We start from the raw sequence: 15,000 nt of genomic DNA on the forward strand, positions 1-15,000 counted from the left end.
TAAGCGTGTGTGTGTCTTGTGGTTTTACATGGAATAAATGGGCACCTAATCGAATAACCACAAAAACAACACAGATTTTTGTTTGAGTGAATCATGTAATGGTTGATGGGGAAAGAGTCAGTGGGGACCCGTGTGTGTGTGTGTGTGTGTGTGTGTGTGTGTGTGTGTGTGTGGGGGGGGACCCATCTATGTCCGAGGATGGAAGTGTGGATGTGTGCGTCTGTGAGAGAGAAATCTCACCTTCAGCACAGTACAGTCATTTTGGGGGGCCTTGTATTTGCTTTGGGTGTGTGTGTGTGTGTGAGTGTGTGTGCATGTGTGTGTGTGTGATCTCTCACCTTAAGCACCAGGCAGTAATCCGTGGGGGACTTGTATTTGCTGCGGTAGTCCATGCCGTAGTAGATGTTGACATGTTCCAGCTGCAGAAAGCACACTAGGTCTCGGGAAGTCTACAGGAGATACAACAAGAACACATCAACACACACACACACACCTGTAAAGTCTGAGTGTGTGTGTGTGTGTGTGGTTGAGGGAGGGATGGAGGGATGGAGGGAGAAAAAGCATTTGCTTCTCATTGATAGAGAGAGATAGGCCCAAGGAAGACTTACAACATCACACCACTAGGGGGAGCACCACATATGAGAGAAACAGAGGGTGAAAGAGAGAATTAGAAATGAATGAGCAAGAGAGAGAGAGTGAGTGTGTGTGTATGAGTTTGAATAAGTATGTATGTGTGTGAGTACAACACGTGTGTAAGTGTATGCGTTATGGTTTATTTGTATTTGGGTGTGTGTGTGTGTGTGGGGTGTGTGTGTGTTTGTGTGTGTTACTTGGTGGGTGATCATGCTCCTCTAGTCAAGAGGTCACACAAGTACAAACTCACCTAAACACACTCCCACCTACCAGTAAACACACACTCACACACACACACACACACACACACACACACACACACACACACACACACACACACATAAACAGGAAATGGCAGTGTAGAGTGTTTGAGTGTGTGATCTAAACAGGGCGTCGGGCCTGGGGACTCCCCCTGCTTCAGAGGGGTAACAGAGGTGAACCTGTAGCAGGGGCATACTGGAGGTTCATGTGCAGCATTTAACAAAGGCTTAAATGGCTTACTGTGCATATGGTGTGTGTGCATATGGTGTGTGTGTGTGTGTGTGTATGTTTGCATGGCCAGATGTACAGAGGGATTAAACGGAGGCTTGTGAGAATAATAAGAGTATTGGTGTGTATGTGTGTGTGTGTGTGTGTGTGTGTGTGTGTGTGTGTGTGTGTGTGTGTGTGTGTGTGTGTGTGTTAGGGATGTATTACTGTATGCAGCATCAAGTCAGAAAATGAGGGCGGTATGTAGCTTTCAACAGACCTGTTAAGTTTTAATGTTTATAAATGTGTCTCTTAAATACTGGATATGGGGGCTGGATACACACACCGTCTTCTGCTTTATTGGGTCTTAACATTAATCCTAAATGTCATGTCTTGGACAGAGGACATGTACACGTACACGTACACGTACACGTACACGTACACGTACACGTACACACACACACACACACACACACACACACACACACACACACACAGCCTATTAAACATTTATCCCCTGTTTTTCTAGGAACATCCATCCTGCATGGCAGCCAAGCTTTGGGTATGAGCTTTGAGGTGTGTGCGCGCGTGTGTGTGCATGCATTTAGGTGTGCGTACTTTTGTGTGTGTGTGTGTGTGTAAGTGTGTGTGTGTGTGTGTGTGTGTGTGTGTGTGTGTGTGTGTGGCTGTGGCTGTTTGTGTGTGGCTGTGTGTGTGTGTTTAGGGTAAATACCTTTTACCTGGACTTATGTAGGTCTTCACGATCAATATTTAAGTATTTAATAATTAAGTATTAAAGATGCCCTCAGGTTTGAAGCTTTGAGAAGGTGCACTTGGTGTAAGCAGTTGAATTGAAAGGAGGTGTGTGTGTGTGTATTTGCTTGTGCAAAGAGGTGAAAGATATGGATGACAACATGATGGTGTTGGGATTTGTTTGGGTTTTAGAAAGGCATGAAAGAAGTGTGTGAGGGTGAGGGTGAGGGTCTGTGTGTGTGTGTGTGTGTGTGTGTGTGTGTGTGTGTGTGTGTGTGTGTGTGTATGTGTGTACTGACCTTGGCTTTTCCTTTTGGCACGTAGTAGATTCCAGAGGCCCTGAGCAGGAAGTATCTCTTCTTCCAGGACTTCTTGCCATCCTCCTTCAGCCACAGCACACCCTCTATCTCAGGCACAGAGATGGAGCTGCCCCCGAAACACTCCTGCGCACACACACACACACACACACACAGACTAGTATGAGTACCCATGCAAACGAAAACACACACACACACACACACACACAGAGACACAGACACATACGTACACACAAAAAAACACAGACAAGGCTGCAGCACACACACACACACACACACAAACACACACACACAAGCATGAGTAAGCAAGTCTCTTACCTCAAGGAGGGCCTCTTTGTTCCTGTCAGCCATCTCACACGTCTCCTTACGCCCCAACAAGTAGTTCTGCCAAATTTTACAAGAGAAGACAAGTCATCAGAGAGAGCACAGATTTAAACACACACACACACACACACACATACGCACAGAGACAGACAGACACACACAGAGACATACACACACACACACAAACACACACAACTACAACAGATGATGCAGAACAAGTGTCACACCAGGAGATGCTCTTACTAAGCCAAACACGCCACTATCACTAGACGAACCGAGCTCCACAAGTTAAATAAATCACACACTCAATAAAAGCCCTAGAAACACAAGCACACTCCTCCACCATCAGATACAGAGAGAGGTGGTGAAAGGCTTCTCTTTAAAAATGAACAGCATATCCAATTTCACATGAATCATAGACGGAGATGCCTCAGACACTCACTCAGACTCCGCTCGGCATGATCGTCGGTGAGGAAGTGAGAGTGTGTGTAAGTGTGTGTGTGTGTGTGTGTGTGTGTGTGTGTGTGTGTGTGTGTGTGTGTGTGTGTGTGTCTGGGTGGTACAGGGTATCCAGACAGCCTCTCCACCTTCCAGACTTACATCAATTATTCAGACAGTCGCTCTCTTTCTCCACACACACACACACAACTGACCTACATACCTACCTACACACTCAAACAAATGAAAAAGCAACAGCAGCCAAGTGTGATCAGCATGGCTGGAGTATATGTATTTGAGTGTGCGTGCTTGTGTGTGTGTGTGAGAGAGAGAATGAGAGAGAGAGTGAGAACGAGAAAGATGGAGTGTGTTGTGTGTGTGTGAGAGAGAGAACAAGAGAGATTTAGTGTGTGTGTGTGTGTGTGTGTGTCATCAGCATGACTGGATTATATGTATTTGAGTGTGTGTGTGTGGGAGAGAGAGAACGAGAGAGAGAGAGAGAGAACGAGAGAGAGAGAGAGAGAGAACGACAGAGGTGGAGTGTGTGAGAGAGAAAGAGAGAGAGAATGAGAGATTTAGTGTGTGTGTGTGCGTGTGTGTGTGTGTGTTTGGTGTGTGTGTGAGAGAGAACGAGAAAGATTTAGTGTGTGTGTGTGTGAGAGCGAGAGAGTGTGTGTGTCTAATGCGCTGAAATAAAAATAAATAAAAGCTCACTGGCTACGTTATGTAAAAGTTTTGCCTGAAGTACCCTGAGGTCACTGACTAACTCTCACCAAGTTCACCAGACACACTCAATACAAGGATGTTTCTGTAGTGCCTGTTATTGGATGCAACAGGGATGCCTTAAGTTGTAAAGGGTGTGTGTGTGTGTGTGTGTGTGTGTGTGTGTGTGTGTGTGTGTGTGTGTGTGTGTGTGTGTGTGTGTGTGTGTGTGTGTGTGTGTGTGTGTGTGTTGTGTTGTTTTATGCAATTTATATTACGATTTTAGTGCTAAGACTCAGGTGATGCATGTGTCCCCATGTGACTGCAATGATAGTGGTGTGTGATGCATGCAGTACATTGTATGAACGTGTATGTTTATTAAGTGTTGCGGTGTGTGCGTGTGTGTGTGTGTGTGTGTGTGTGTGTGTGTGTGTGTGTGTGTGTGTGTGTGTGTGTGTGTGTGTGTGTGTGTGTGTGTGTGTTACCTGTGGGTTCTTGAAGAGAGCGTATTTCTCGATGCGCTCAATGAACATGAGTTTGTTCTGGCTGTCCCGGGTCCAGTTCAACAGGTTCTCCACCAGGTTCTCATGGTCCTCAAAGATGCGCTCTGGAAGAAAACAGCCAGAACTGGTCAGATCTCACACCAACACACCATAGAACCTAATCAAGAGGTTCTGACAGATCTCACACCAACACACCATAGAACCTAATCAAGAGGTTCTGACACTTGATCACATTACACTAGTCTCAGTCAGTGTAGGAACTTCTCAGATCTCAAAGTTTCAGATCACAGGACCTTAGAGGTTTAACACACAATCACATGGTTCAGTTCGCTTCAGTCCAGTCTTTTTTCAAATACAGCACTACTGGCAGACTGAGGAACCTTTTCGTTTCCATGCAGGAACCAGGAACTCTGATGTTGGTCTCTAATATTGAATGCCTTGTCATTTGTTATAGATCATATGCTATTCTGTAAATTATATTTTCGTACAGCATATACATCACAGTCTATATAGAATGTATACAATGCAGTCTTATATACAGTATAGTTTGTATATAATGCTTATATATAGTTTGTATAAAATGTTGTCTATATATAGTTTGTATATAATGCAGTCTTATATATGGGCCATACTACCGAATTGCTGCAAAGTCAGGTCGGAAATATTTTGAATTTTTTCATGTTTTATTCCAAAAACTTTGTCCGTATGTATATTGTACCATATCTAAAGTACACATATCTAGTAAAAGAACAGTCAATTTTTATATTGTATTTTCAGAATGTGTTGGAATGTTTTTCCTCCTCCAAAAATTGTCACTACCGAAACATCACATTTACTATAGTAAAAAAGTATTTTTATTGACCTGTTCAGATTGTGTTTCCTTCCCTTCTCTGTATTTTTACAAATATTCTTTGAAAGTTTTCACAATGAAATTCATAAAAATTAAATTTTTACCAAATTTCCAAGTTCAATTTATACTATTCATCAAAATCTAAGTGCAATCTTTCTTTGTAAAATGCAAAATACTGATCATTTTGATTCCAGAGTTGTTGATTGATGAAATTGAACATACATTTATCCAATCAGTACCATAATATTTTAGTTGATTACTCATTATAAAACAATTGGGTTCTAGCGCGTAATTTAGCTGTTTCTGATTGGACGAGAGATGTTCCATGCTATAGGTTATTCGTCAACATACCTACAGTTACGGGACTTTTCACAGCTAAAAATAAATCACTCCGCGATGTAACATTCGCATTGATGATAACCGTTAATTCACGGTTTTTAAAATTCCAAACCAAGACGTTGACAATGGAACTATTTTTTGATGCGGAGAAACAATGGCGAAATACACCATCAATAACTTCGTGTTGAAATGTTAATTTGTTGACAGTAGAATTGTTTTATAAAAGCAATATAGCACTCGTGGGAGTGGGTGTGAGAAGGTGAATTCTCCCCCTCCTCACCATGGCAAAAAGGGATGGTGCCCTTTAAGACTTTTGGACTCCTCCCCCATAATGGTTGGGGATGGCGCACCTGATTCCAATGTTTGAGCTAATGAAACTAACGTGGCTGTGTCCTATTTAAAGGGTGCCTCATTCTCAAGAAGGAGAGAGGCTGAGAGAGACACGACAGAGTGGAGAGGAATGATGAGAGGTATTAGGGTAAAGCACTTCCTTGTTTTTAGAGGGTGTATGTGTTTTCTGTCTAGATGTGTGGACAGCGTTTGCCCTGTTTTATGCCTGTTCCTTTGTGCTTGTTCTGTGTGCTTTGTTTCTGTGCCTTGTCTTTGTGCCTTTTGATGTGTTTAGTTCATGTGTTTTATGTTTGAGTGGCTAGCTGTGTACTTAGCTTTGGGCTAGTTGCCTGGGCCTAGTTAGGGGCCTGGCTTGGGCCTTGAGCAGGTGCCGGTACTTGGGCCTAATCGGCCAAGCAGGTGCCCAGGGTGCCACGCACTTGAGTGCCGGGCGGTACGGCCTGAAGGTTTTTGTTTGTTTATTTTGGGGCACTGTGTTGGGGTTCATAGCCCTTGTAAATAAATATATATATTTTTATACAACAACTACCATCTCCTGCACTGTTCTTCAATCCTTCACCACCCCGTCCAGTCGACACATCCCCAAACAACGTGGGGTGACCGCCCCGGTCCTTCACAGTGGGGTAGGTAAGGGATAATCCCACGGGTGTTGTTGCCTATGCCACTCGGCCTTCGGCCTTGATGGCTACGGCCGAACACCACCCGTGGGATTATCCCTTATCTACCCCACTCCCACTCGTGCTATATTACTTAAATATACTTAATTTTTCGGTAGTGCTACACATTTATTTATAAATGATGGGATACAACTACTTACCATTTCATTTTGTCACTACCGAAAACATCAGGTCACTACCATGTTTCGGTAGTGACAATTCTAGCTAACTTTAAGCATACATAAAGAATTCTAGCAAGCACACGGCTAGCAAACAAGTCTTTGAAGAGGTGTACACACATACAAACATAAGATTTTGCATAAAACCCCAAAAGGTTTACTTAATTGAAGAAAACATGGGTTTCGGTAGTGACAATTCTTCAGTCAATTTTCAGACTTTGGAAAACATTTATATCAAAACTATGGGATTTAGCTACTTACCATTCAACCATGAGGGACAGGGATGCAGTGTCACTGCATGGTCAAAATGCAGAGTCGTGGCTAAAACACAGGCTTAGCCAGTGGACTAAAACTCTCGTGTTTCGGTAGTGACATGAAAACTGGGGACATGATTTTTTGAGTATAGTTTATTTATTTAAAAATAAAACCCACAATAAATCTAAATGTTCCAAGTTCTGTTTAAACCCAATCATAAAGATCTTTGAAATTAGATCCCTGAAAAAAATTGAAAAGTGTTAACAGGCATTGAAATTTAGATGTCAGAGTTGGGGACAGCTACTTCCCAATAGAACCCTATAAATTATGATATTTTTTTTTATATATATTTAGCTTATCACTATGTCATTTAATGCATTGGGTTTATATAGACCATAACATTTTCTTAAATATCTCTGCCTAAATACCTTTGTTTTGTAAGTAGTTTTTATTGTTGAGGGACTGTACTTTACACAAAATCGGTAGAATGGCCCATATAGTTGTATATAATGCATAGAATAGTCATATAGTGTTTGCTGCACTTCACCTGTATCTGCCAAAATTGACATCACACAGTCCAGGTAAAAATGACCTCCATTGCTTTAAACAGGCACACCTGTGCTTCTACAATGGGGCCTCTTTTCAGTGTGTGTGTGTGGTCTAAAGGTCCTTTACTGGCGTAGAGATTCACAGATTTTCTGTGACTGAGAGGAGGAGACACTTATCCGAATTAGGCTAAGCCCAGCCACTGTGTCATCCACACACACACACACACATTCTCTCTCCCCCCCCCCCCCCCCCCCCCCCCCAACCACACACTCTTTCTCAAACACACACGCACGACAACCAGCCTGATCCCCTGGCTTCCAGACCACTTAAAAAGAGACTTCAAGTGCAAAGTGGAGCTGAAAAAGACAGAGGAAGATTTATAAAGATGTTTAAAGCTATCAGTTCAACCCAGTCCACAGTTAAGTGTGTGGGCAACTGCAGCACGCCATTGCGCTTTAAAACTCACAGTGAAACTTTAAGGTCATTAAAGCCAACCTCACACTGGGGCTCCAGCAATGGCCTTTGGGTATTGTGGGTATTTTGTGTGGGTATTTTGTGTGGGTATTTTGTGTGTGTGTGTGTGTGTGTGTGTGTGTGTGTGTGTGTGTGTGTGTGTGTGTGTGTGTGTGTGTGTGTGTGTGTGTGTGTGTGTGTTAGTGCTCTGTGGCCCAAATGTGTAAAAGCAATGCAAACGTGACCTTTTTTGAATCTAGCCAATATAATTGACATTGGACCAGAGGTCAGTCTGGTCGTCCTGGTATTCTAGCTCCTCATTGGTTTGGTTTAGTTCCACCTGGTCTGGTTTCTGATCGGTATTGATTCGATCATCCATCAAATCGATTGGTTGATTTAACCCCACCCATCTCACTTCCTGACGGACTGATTTATGCAACACATCTTATTTTCTGTTTGGCTGGTTAAATTGTGCCCTTCATAATTTCTGATTGGCTAGGTAAATTGATAATTGTTCAATCTGATTTTCCAAGGTTCAGACATTGGTTGATGGATGAGTGACAGCAGGGCTCGAGCTCCATGTGTGTGTAGCTGCTCATCTATATATTTGTGGTTTGTGTGTGTGTGGCCGGGGGGTTTAGAGAGCACTCTGCCTCTGCTCCAGCACAATCTGCGCAAAAGTGACCCATCTGGATATATATTGGACACACACACACACACACACACACACACACACACACACACACACACTACTCACACACACACACACACACACACACACACACACACACACACAAACCACTCACACACACAAACACACATACACACTCACACACACAGTACCTGCCTGCACAGCCACAGCTTTGGCCTAGAACTGAGTGAGCACGGCTTGTGCAGCTTTGGCCACAAAGTGAATGAACATGTGCATAATACTCTCTTGTGTAAGTGCACACACACACACACACAAACAGCACACACACGGAAAAGGGCGGAACTAGATGAGTCTTTAAGCTGCTCTGAGTGATATTGGCATTCCAGGCTAACTTTCATCAAACTTTCGTCATCGAATGGTTGCGTGATAAAGTGGTAGTGCAGAAATATCACTCTCTTATACACACTCACACACACACACACTCTTACACACACTGACACAGACACAAACTCTAACACACGCTTGTACACACACTGACAGACACACACTCAAACTCATACACACACACACACACACACACACACACACACACTGACTCTAGTGTGTTTTGTCTGTGTGGAGGTTAGCGGGACTAAAGAGGCAAGCAGGGGGAGGGAAGGGGGGGCTGGGGTGCTCTGTGCTGGAATGGAACTAGTAATCCCCGACAACGGGATGCAGGGTGTAAGGGATCCTTAATTCCTCAAGGGGTTTAATCACCTAATGGATTGTGAGCGTAATCCCTCAGATTAGGGATTGTTCTGCTGTGATTCTGGAGTGCTTTGGGTTTGTCAGGGTCTGGCTGAGTACGGGCAGAAGCCTGGCGCCGGATATCTGTGTTTGGGCTATGGGCTATCTCATTCACTAGGGCAGGCTGGAGGTCACGCTCTTGTGTGTGTGTGTGTGTGTGTGAGAGCACCTACACAACCGAGAATTCTGCACGTGTTCATTCACTTTGTGGCCAGAACTGCACAAGCAGTGTGTGCGCTCACCTGTGTGTGTGTGTGTGTGTGTGTGTGTGTGTGTCTCCAGGTCAGGTCACTGCTGACCCATCTGTTCCCATCAACAACAGCAGATGTCTACACAATCTTCACCAGTTACCCAATAACTATCAAGCAAGAGGCAACACTTGTGTCCATCTGACCTAGCCACTTCTCCTCTTTAAGTCCTTCACGCTCTCTCTCTCTTTATTTTTTCTTTCTTTCTTTCTTTTCCTCTGGACCAAGCTCTCCATCTCTCTACTCTCAGTTCAGTTTAATTTTATTGTCTTTTTTCCTTTTCCTGTCTCTACCCTGCTCTCTCTCTATAGCTGTCTCTCTATCCTTCTCTCTATCCCTCCCTCTAACTCTCTCTTTCTCTCTCTCTATCTCTCTATCCCTCTCTCTCCTTGTCAGTGCAGGATGACTAGGCTGAAGAAGCCCTGGAGATGTAGGTTAGGTCATACGCATGGCCGCCCTGAACACACACATATACACACATATACATACACACACGTTTTGCACAAATAAAATGAGCAGTTCCACACACATGCATAACACACACACACACACACACACACACACACACACACACAGCTTCATCCGGCTGCACTTTGACACAGAGAGGAAGAGAAAGGCAGAGAGGGGGAATGAGAGAGAGAAAGGCGGAGAGGGGGAATGAGAGAGAGAGAAAAGAGGAGAAAGAGTGAGCACAAAAGACAGATATGGCAGAGAGAGAGAGAGAAAGAAGACATTTAATAAATTAATGAATGAATGAAGACAGAATGAGAAAGAGAGAGAGACAGCACCATGGAGAAGGCAGCAGCAGTATCAGCTGTATGGAGGAGGCGTCCAGTAAAACAGAAGGAAGGGCTTGGCAGCGGTCCAACCTCTTACATTTATATTACAATGGAACAGGCCTGCTCTGAGCCACTCCTCCCTCCCTCTCTCCCTCACTCTCTCCATCCCTCCCTCTCTCCGTCCCTCTCTCTCTCTCTCTCTCTCCCTTCCTCTCTCATCCCTTAACCTCCAGCACTGTTTGGCAAAGCCATTTCTGAGTGATTGAAAGCCACATTAAACCCCCACCACACACACACACACACACACACACACACACACACACACACACTCCCTGATTGCTCCTGCTGGCTGTAATCCTGCATAGGAAACACACTAGCCCGCTAATGCTAACCCCAATGCTAATCTGGCAAGAGGACCAAACAAACAACCCAAAAAAGGCCTGCGTGAGCGTGGAAGTCCCCGCAGGGAGGACTTGTTTCTGTGACTGTTTCTGAAATGAATTTTCTTTTCTTTTTTCTATCAGTCTTTTCAGCCACTGTCTGATCAGAAAGAGACTAGGGCAGTGAGGTGAGACAAAATAAGTCAGTTAGCGAGCACACACACACACACACACACAGATGAGCCCTGCCTCATGTGCTTATGTTCTTATGGTGGGGGGGTCGAGGGGGGTTTGTCAGAGGTGGGAAAGAAAGCTGCTTTTAAATGGATCCCCTGGGCTTCTGTTCCATGGAGGAGACAGAGACGGTGACGGTGATGGAGACAGAGGATAATTGCTCGTTTAAAAGAAGCAGCTTAAGCCACGGCACACTTGAGAGGATGGATAAGAGGCTAGGAGGGGAGGTCACAGATGGAACCATATGAATTGATTTGATTTGGGGTTCTATTTCAGTGCATGGGACACTCCATGTGTGTGTGTTCATGTGTGTGTGTGTGTGTTCATGTGTGTTTGTGTGTGTGTGTGTGTGTTTCTGTGTGTGTGTGTGTGTGTGTGTGTGTGTGTGTTTGTGTGTGTGTGTTCGGAGTGTGTGTGTGTGTGTTCGTTGTGTGTGTGTGTGTGTGTGTCCATGTGTGTGTGGGTGTGTGTGTGTGTGTGTCCTCCACACTTACCCATCTGCAGCTCGTTGATGGTCTCCACCAGGGCCCAGTCGGGGCTGTATCCACAGTGGGACTTATCCAGCAGGCTGTCCAGCACCTGGCGCACGGTCTGCCGCTCGTCCACCATCATGGTCTTGGAGCTCTCGTCCGACAGGTGCACCCGGATCACCAGCTACGGCAGGAGAGGAAGAGGAGGATGAAGAGGATGAAAGAGAAGCAGAAGAGAGGGAAATAATTACACACACAGTAGCATCCCAGAGCCACAAGTTACCTCATAGTAGCCATACAGTCACCTACTCTACTCCCCAAGTACACTACACAAACATATGGCCCGCGGGCCGGATCCGGCCCACCAGGGAGTCCAGCTCGGCCCGCTGATCAACTGTGATCTGAAGTTGTAATGCACATGTTTAAATGATAAGCACAGTATTGGTGAAATTGCTCTTGTTTTGAACACATACATTTCAAGGATTGTGAATCAGAATGTCTCTTAAGAATATGGAGGTTTGTGAGTGCAAACGTTTTGTAATTTTTTTTAATCGATCCGGTAATTGCTTCAAAAACAGCTTAATTGTGATCTCTGCTCCGTAGGCAGAAGCGATCATTGCCACAGGCAGCAGTGCTTGTTGCTCGCTTTTTGATTAGTTTGACGTCAAACGCGTCGCAAAGCGAGGGAATCGGCAGAGGAGGGCCCAGGCAGATAAACAGTGGGCTGATGTCTGAGTTTTTGGTCTTTATGTTTCTAGTTTATTGTAGAAAGACCTTAAAGTAGGGTTTATCATACAAAAACCTTCACCAATGATTTAAACATGCTATGATTTTACTGGTCTGGCCCACTTGAGATCAAAGTGGGCAGTATGTGGTCCCCTAACTAAAATGAGTTTCACGCCCCTGGTCTAATACATGCAATTCACCTCAATGTTACAAAGCGCTATGTGAGGAGTGAGATGTACACGCACACATGACATGTAACACATTCATATGACGTAACACCCATTGAACATAGATTAATATTGGAACATAGATTAATATTGGAAAAAAGATTAATATTTGAACATGAGATTGAAACAGATGTAGGTCAGGGGGTTTAAAGAGGTCAAAGGTTATGACGGCCATGTTTCTTTAGCCCATCCCCAGAGCCTCAGGAAGGACCCCGCCACATCACAGACCCCCAGCATCCAGCAGCCACATGGGGCGGGCCCTAAGAAAACTAAAGCATGGGGACTGAATGGGCCCTGAATAGCTGTCCTGTTAGTGAATACAACCACATACACACACACACACATACACACACGCTGAATGACAATGGCTCAGAGAGCTGTGGACCATTCAGTGCATTGTGGAGTGTGTGTGTGATGGTCTTTTGTGAGTGATTTAGCACAGGCACTGCACTGCCGGCATGTGTGTGTGTGTGTGTGTGTGTGTGTGTGTGTGTGTGTGTGTGTGTGTGTGTGTGTGTGTGTGTGTGTGTGTGTGTGTGTGTGTGTGTGTGTGTGTTAGCGGAGGCATTACACTGCTGGTGTGTGTGTGTGTGTGTGTGTGTGTGTGTGTGTTAGCGCAGGCACTGCAATGCTGGCATGTGTGTGTTAGTCTGGGATCAGCCTGCTGAACACTGACCGACTGACTGCAGTACTAACACACAAACACACACACACACACACACACACACACACACACACACACACACAAACTGATAGACTGACTGACTGCGATTTATCTCATCCGGTCAAGCCAGATGCAGACCACTCTACCACATCAGCATACACGCACGCACATGCACACACACACAGACAACCACATATGCGAACACACAGACGCACACACACACACACATGAGCGCACACACTCACACAAAATGAATAAGCAATGTCACTATTTGAATTACTTCATCAAAGTATTGCAGTGCTAATTCAAACAAGACAACCAATCAGAAACAGCAAGTAGAAATGTCAGCGTAGACAAAAGAAAGATGCAAAACAAACGCAGAATAAACGTTATATTCTGGTAAGCTTTAAACGTTATTCTTTTAAGGTAAGCTTTAAACATTTAGATTGGTAACTGTAATTTAATTACATAATTTTTTCTCTGTAACTATAACTGATTGCAATAACATTTATTTTGTGATTTAACTATGTAACTCCCTTACGTGTAACCAGCTACCCCCCAACCCTTAACACACCACTAACACACACACATGTATGTATCTCTGCCCAAATCACTCGCCACTCTAGCTGGTATTGCAGCATCAGGTGGCAAATGCATTGGGCCAAAAGCTGCTTTTCTCTCTCTCTCTCACACACACACACTCACACTCACACCCACCCACACACAAACAAATAACACACACACACACACACACAATGATTTGCACGAGCCGACACAGTTTTTAACCGATCAGAGTCCATGTAGACCCAATAGCCTGCTCTGACCTACATTCATCCACACACACACTCACACACACACACACACACAAATCCAATCCAATCCAACAGAAACAACCAGCGACATTCCAATCCATATCCAATCGCTTGGAGACTACACATTCCCAGAAGTCCATGCATATCCCTCTGCTAAGGATGTCCCTGCTGGGGCGGCATAAGAGATGAAGAGATGAAGAGATGCTCCCTGTCTGCCCAGATTAAAATGGCTTAAACCTGAGATAACTCCAACATCAACTAGTGCTAGCAACGGCAGAACTAATCTGCTCTGGGTGTATGAAAGTGCTGCCCTGTTATGGAACGTAGATATCTGTGTCCATCCATCCATCCATCCATCCATCTCTGTCAAGCGGTCAATCCACTGATCTATACATCTATCTAATAAACACTATGCTAATACAGCCTGTGTATACATCAGTGTGTATTCATTAACGGCAAATATATTCATGTATGACCAGATATGATGAATGATGAATGTGCTGGCCTGTTGTATTATTACTATTACTATTGAGTTGGTGTTATAGGAGACAGCTAGATATTAGATACTAAAGCTAAACCTAGATACCCTTCACTCTTTAAGCGCACACATTAACACATACACACAAACACATATTAACAAACACGCACACACACGCCAAGAAGACTCCTGTGTCACCCAAAACCCTCCAAGCCTATAATACACACACATACGTAGGCACGTACACACACACACACACACACACATTAACACATACACACTAACTTTAAGATATACGCACACACACGCCAAGAAGACTCCTGTGTCACCCAAAACCCTCCTACTCTATAATACACACACATACGTACGCACGTACACACACACTCACTATGATAGAAGCTGGCTAAATCTGACCTGAATCTGGTTTGGGGCTGATGCATGTGTCATCATCTATGTCACAAAAGCGGTGTCAAGCGGTGTCAAACACAGTGCATGTGTTACAGAAACATGTGTGTACCAAAGGCATGCATGCCAAAAAAGCTTCTTAAATTGAAATGAGTTGAGTTGAGAGAGGAAGAAGTGACAGTGAAAGTTGGATCCATGGATTTGGCCACACAGACAGACAGATGGATGGATGGATGGATGGATGGATGGATGGATGGATGGATGGATAGATAGATAGATAGATAGATAGAAAGCAGTGGGGAGCTCATCTCGTGAGGGGTTGATTTCTCCTGGCTAAAGAAAGAGAGAGAGAGAGAGAAAGAGAGGAAG

At 44.4% G+C, this 15,000-nt stretch overlaps 1 protein-coding gene across 1 annotated transcript in view; it reads right to left on the minus strand.

The window, feature by feature from the left end:
- Positions 1-15,000, minus strand: part of raph1a (Ras association (RalGDS/AF-6) and pleckstrin homology domains 1a) — a 109,474-nt gene that overhangs the window by 10,016 nt on the left and 84,458 nt on the right. The window contains exons 9-13 of the mRNA XM_080838783.1: positions 11,344-11,503; positions 4,121-4,242; positions 2,490-2,555; positions 2,154-2,297; positions 339-449 (exon numbers count right to left, since the gene is read on the minus strand). Coding sequence (XP_080694909.1) covers positions 339-449; positions 2,154-2,297; positions 2,490-2,555; positions 4,121-4,242; positions 11,344-11,503 — 603 coding nt within the window. The remainder of the gene's footprint in view (positions 1-338; positions 450-2,153; positions 2,298-2,489; positions 2,556-4,120; positions 4,243-11,343; positions 11,504-15,000) is intronic.

Source organism: Sprattus sprattus, assembly GCF_963457725.1.
Source record: "Sprattus sprattus genome assembly, chromosome: 5".
NCBI classification, from domain to species: Eukaryota; Metazoa; Chordata; class Actinopteri; order Clupeiformes; family Clupeidae; genus Sprattus; species Sprattus sprattus.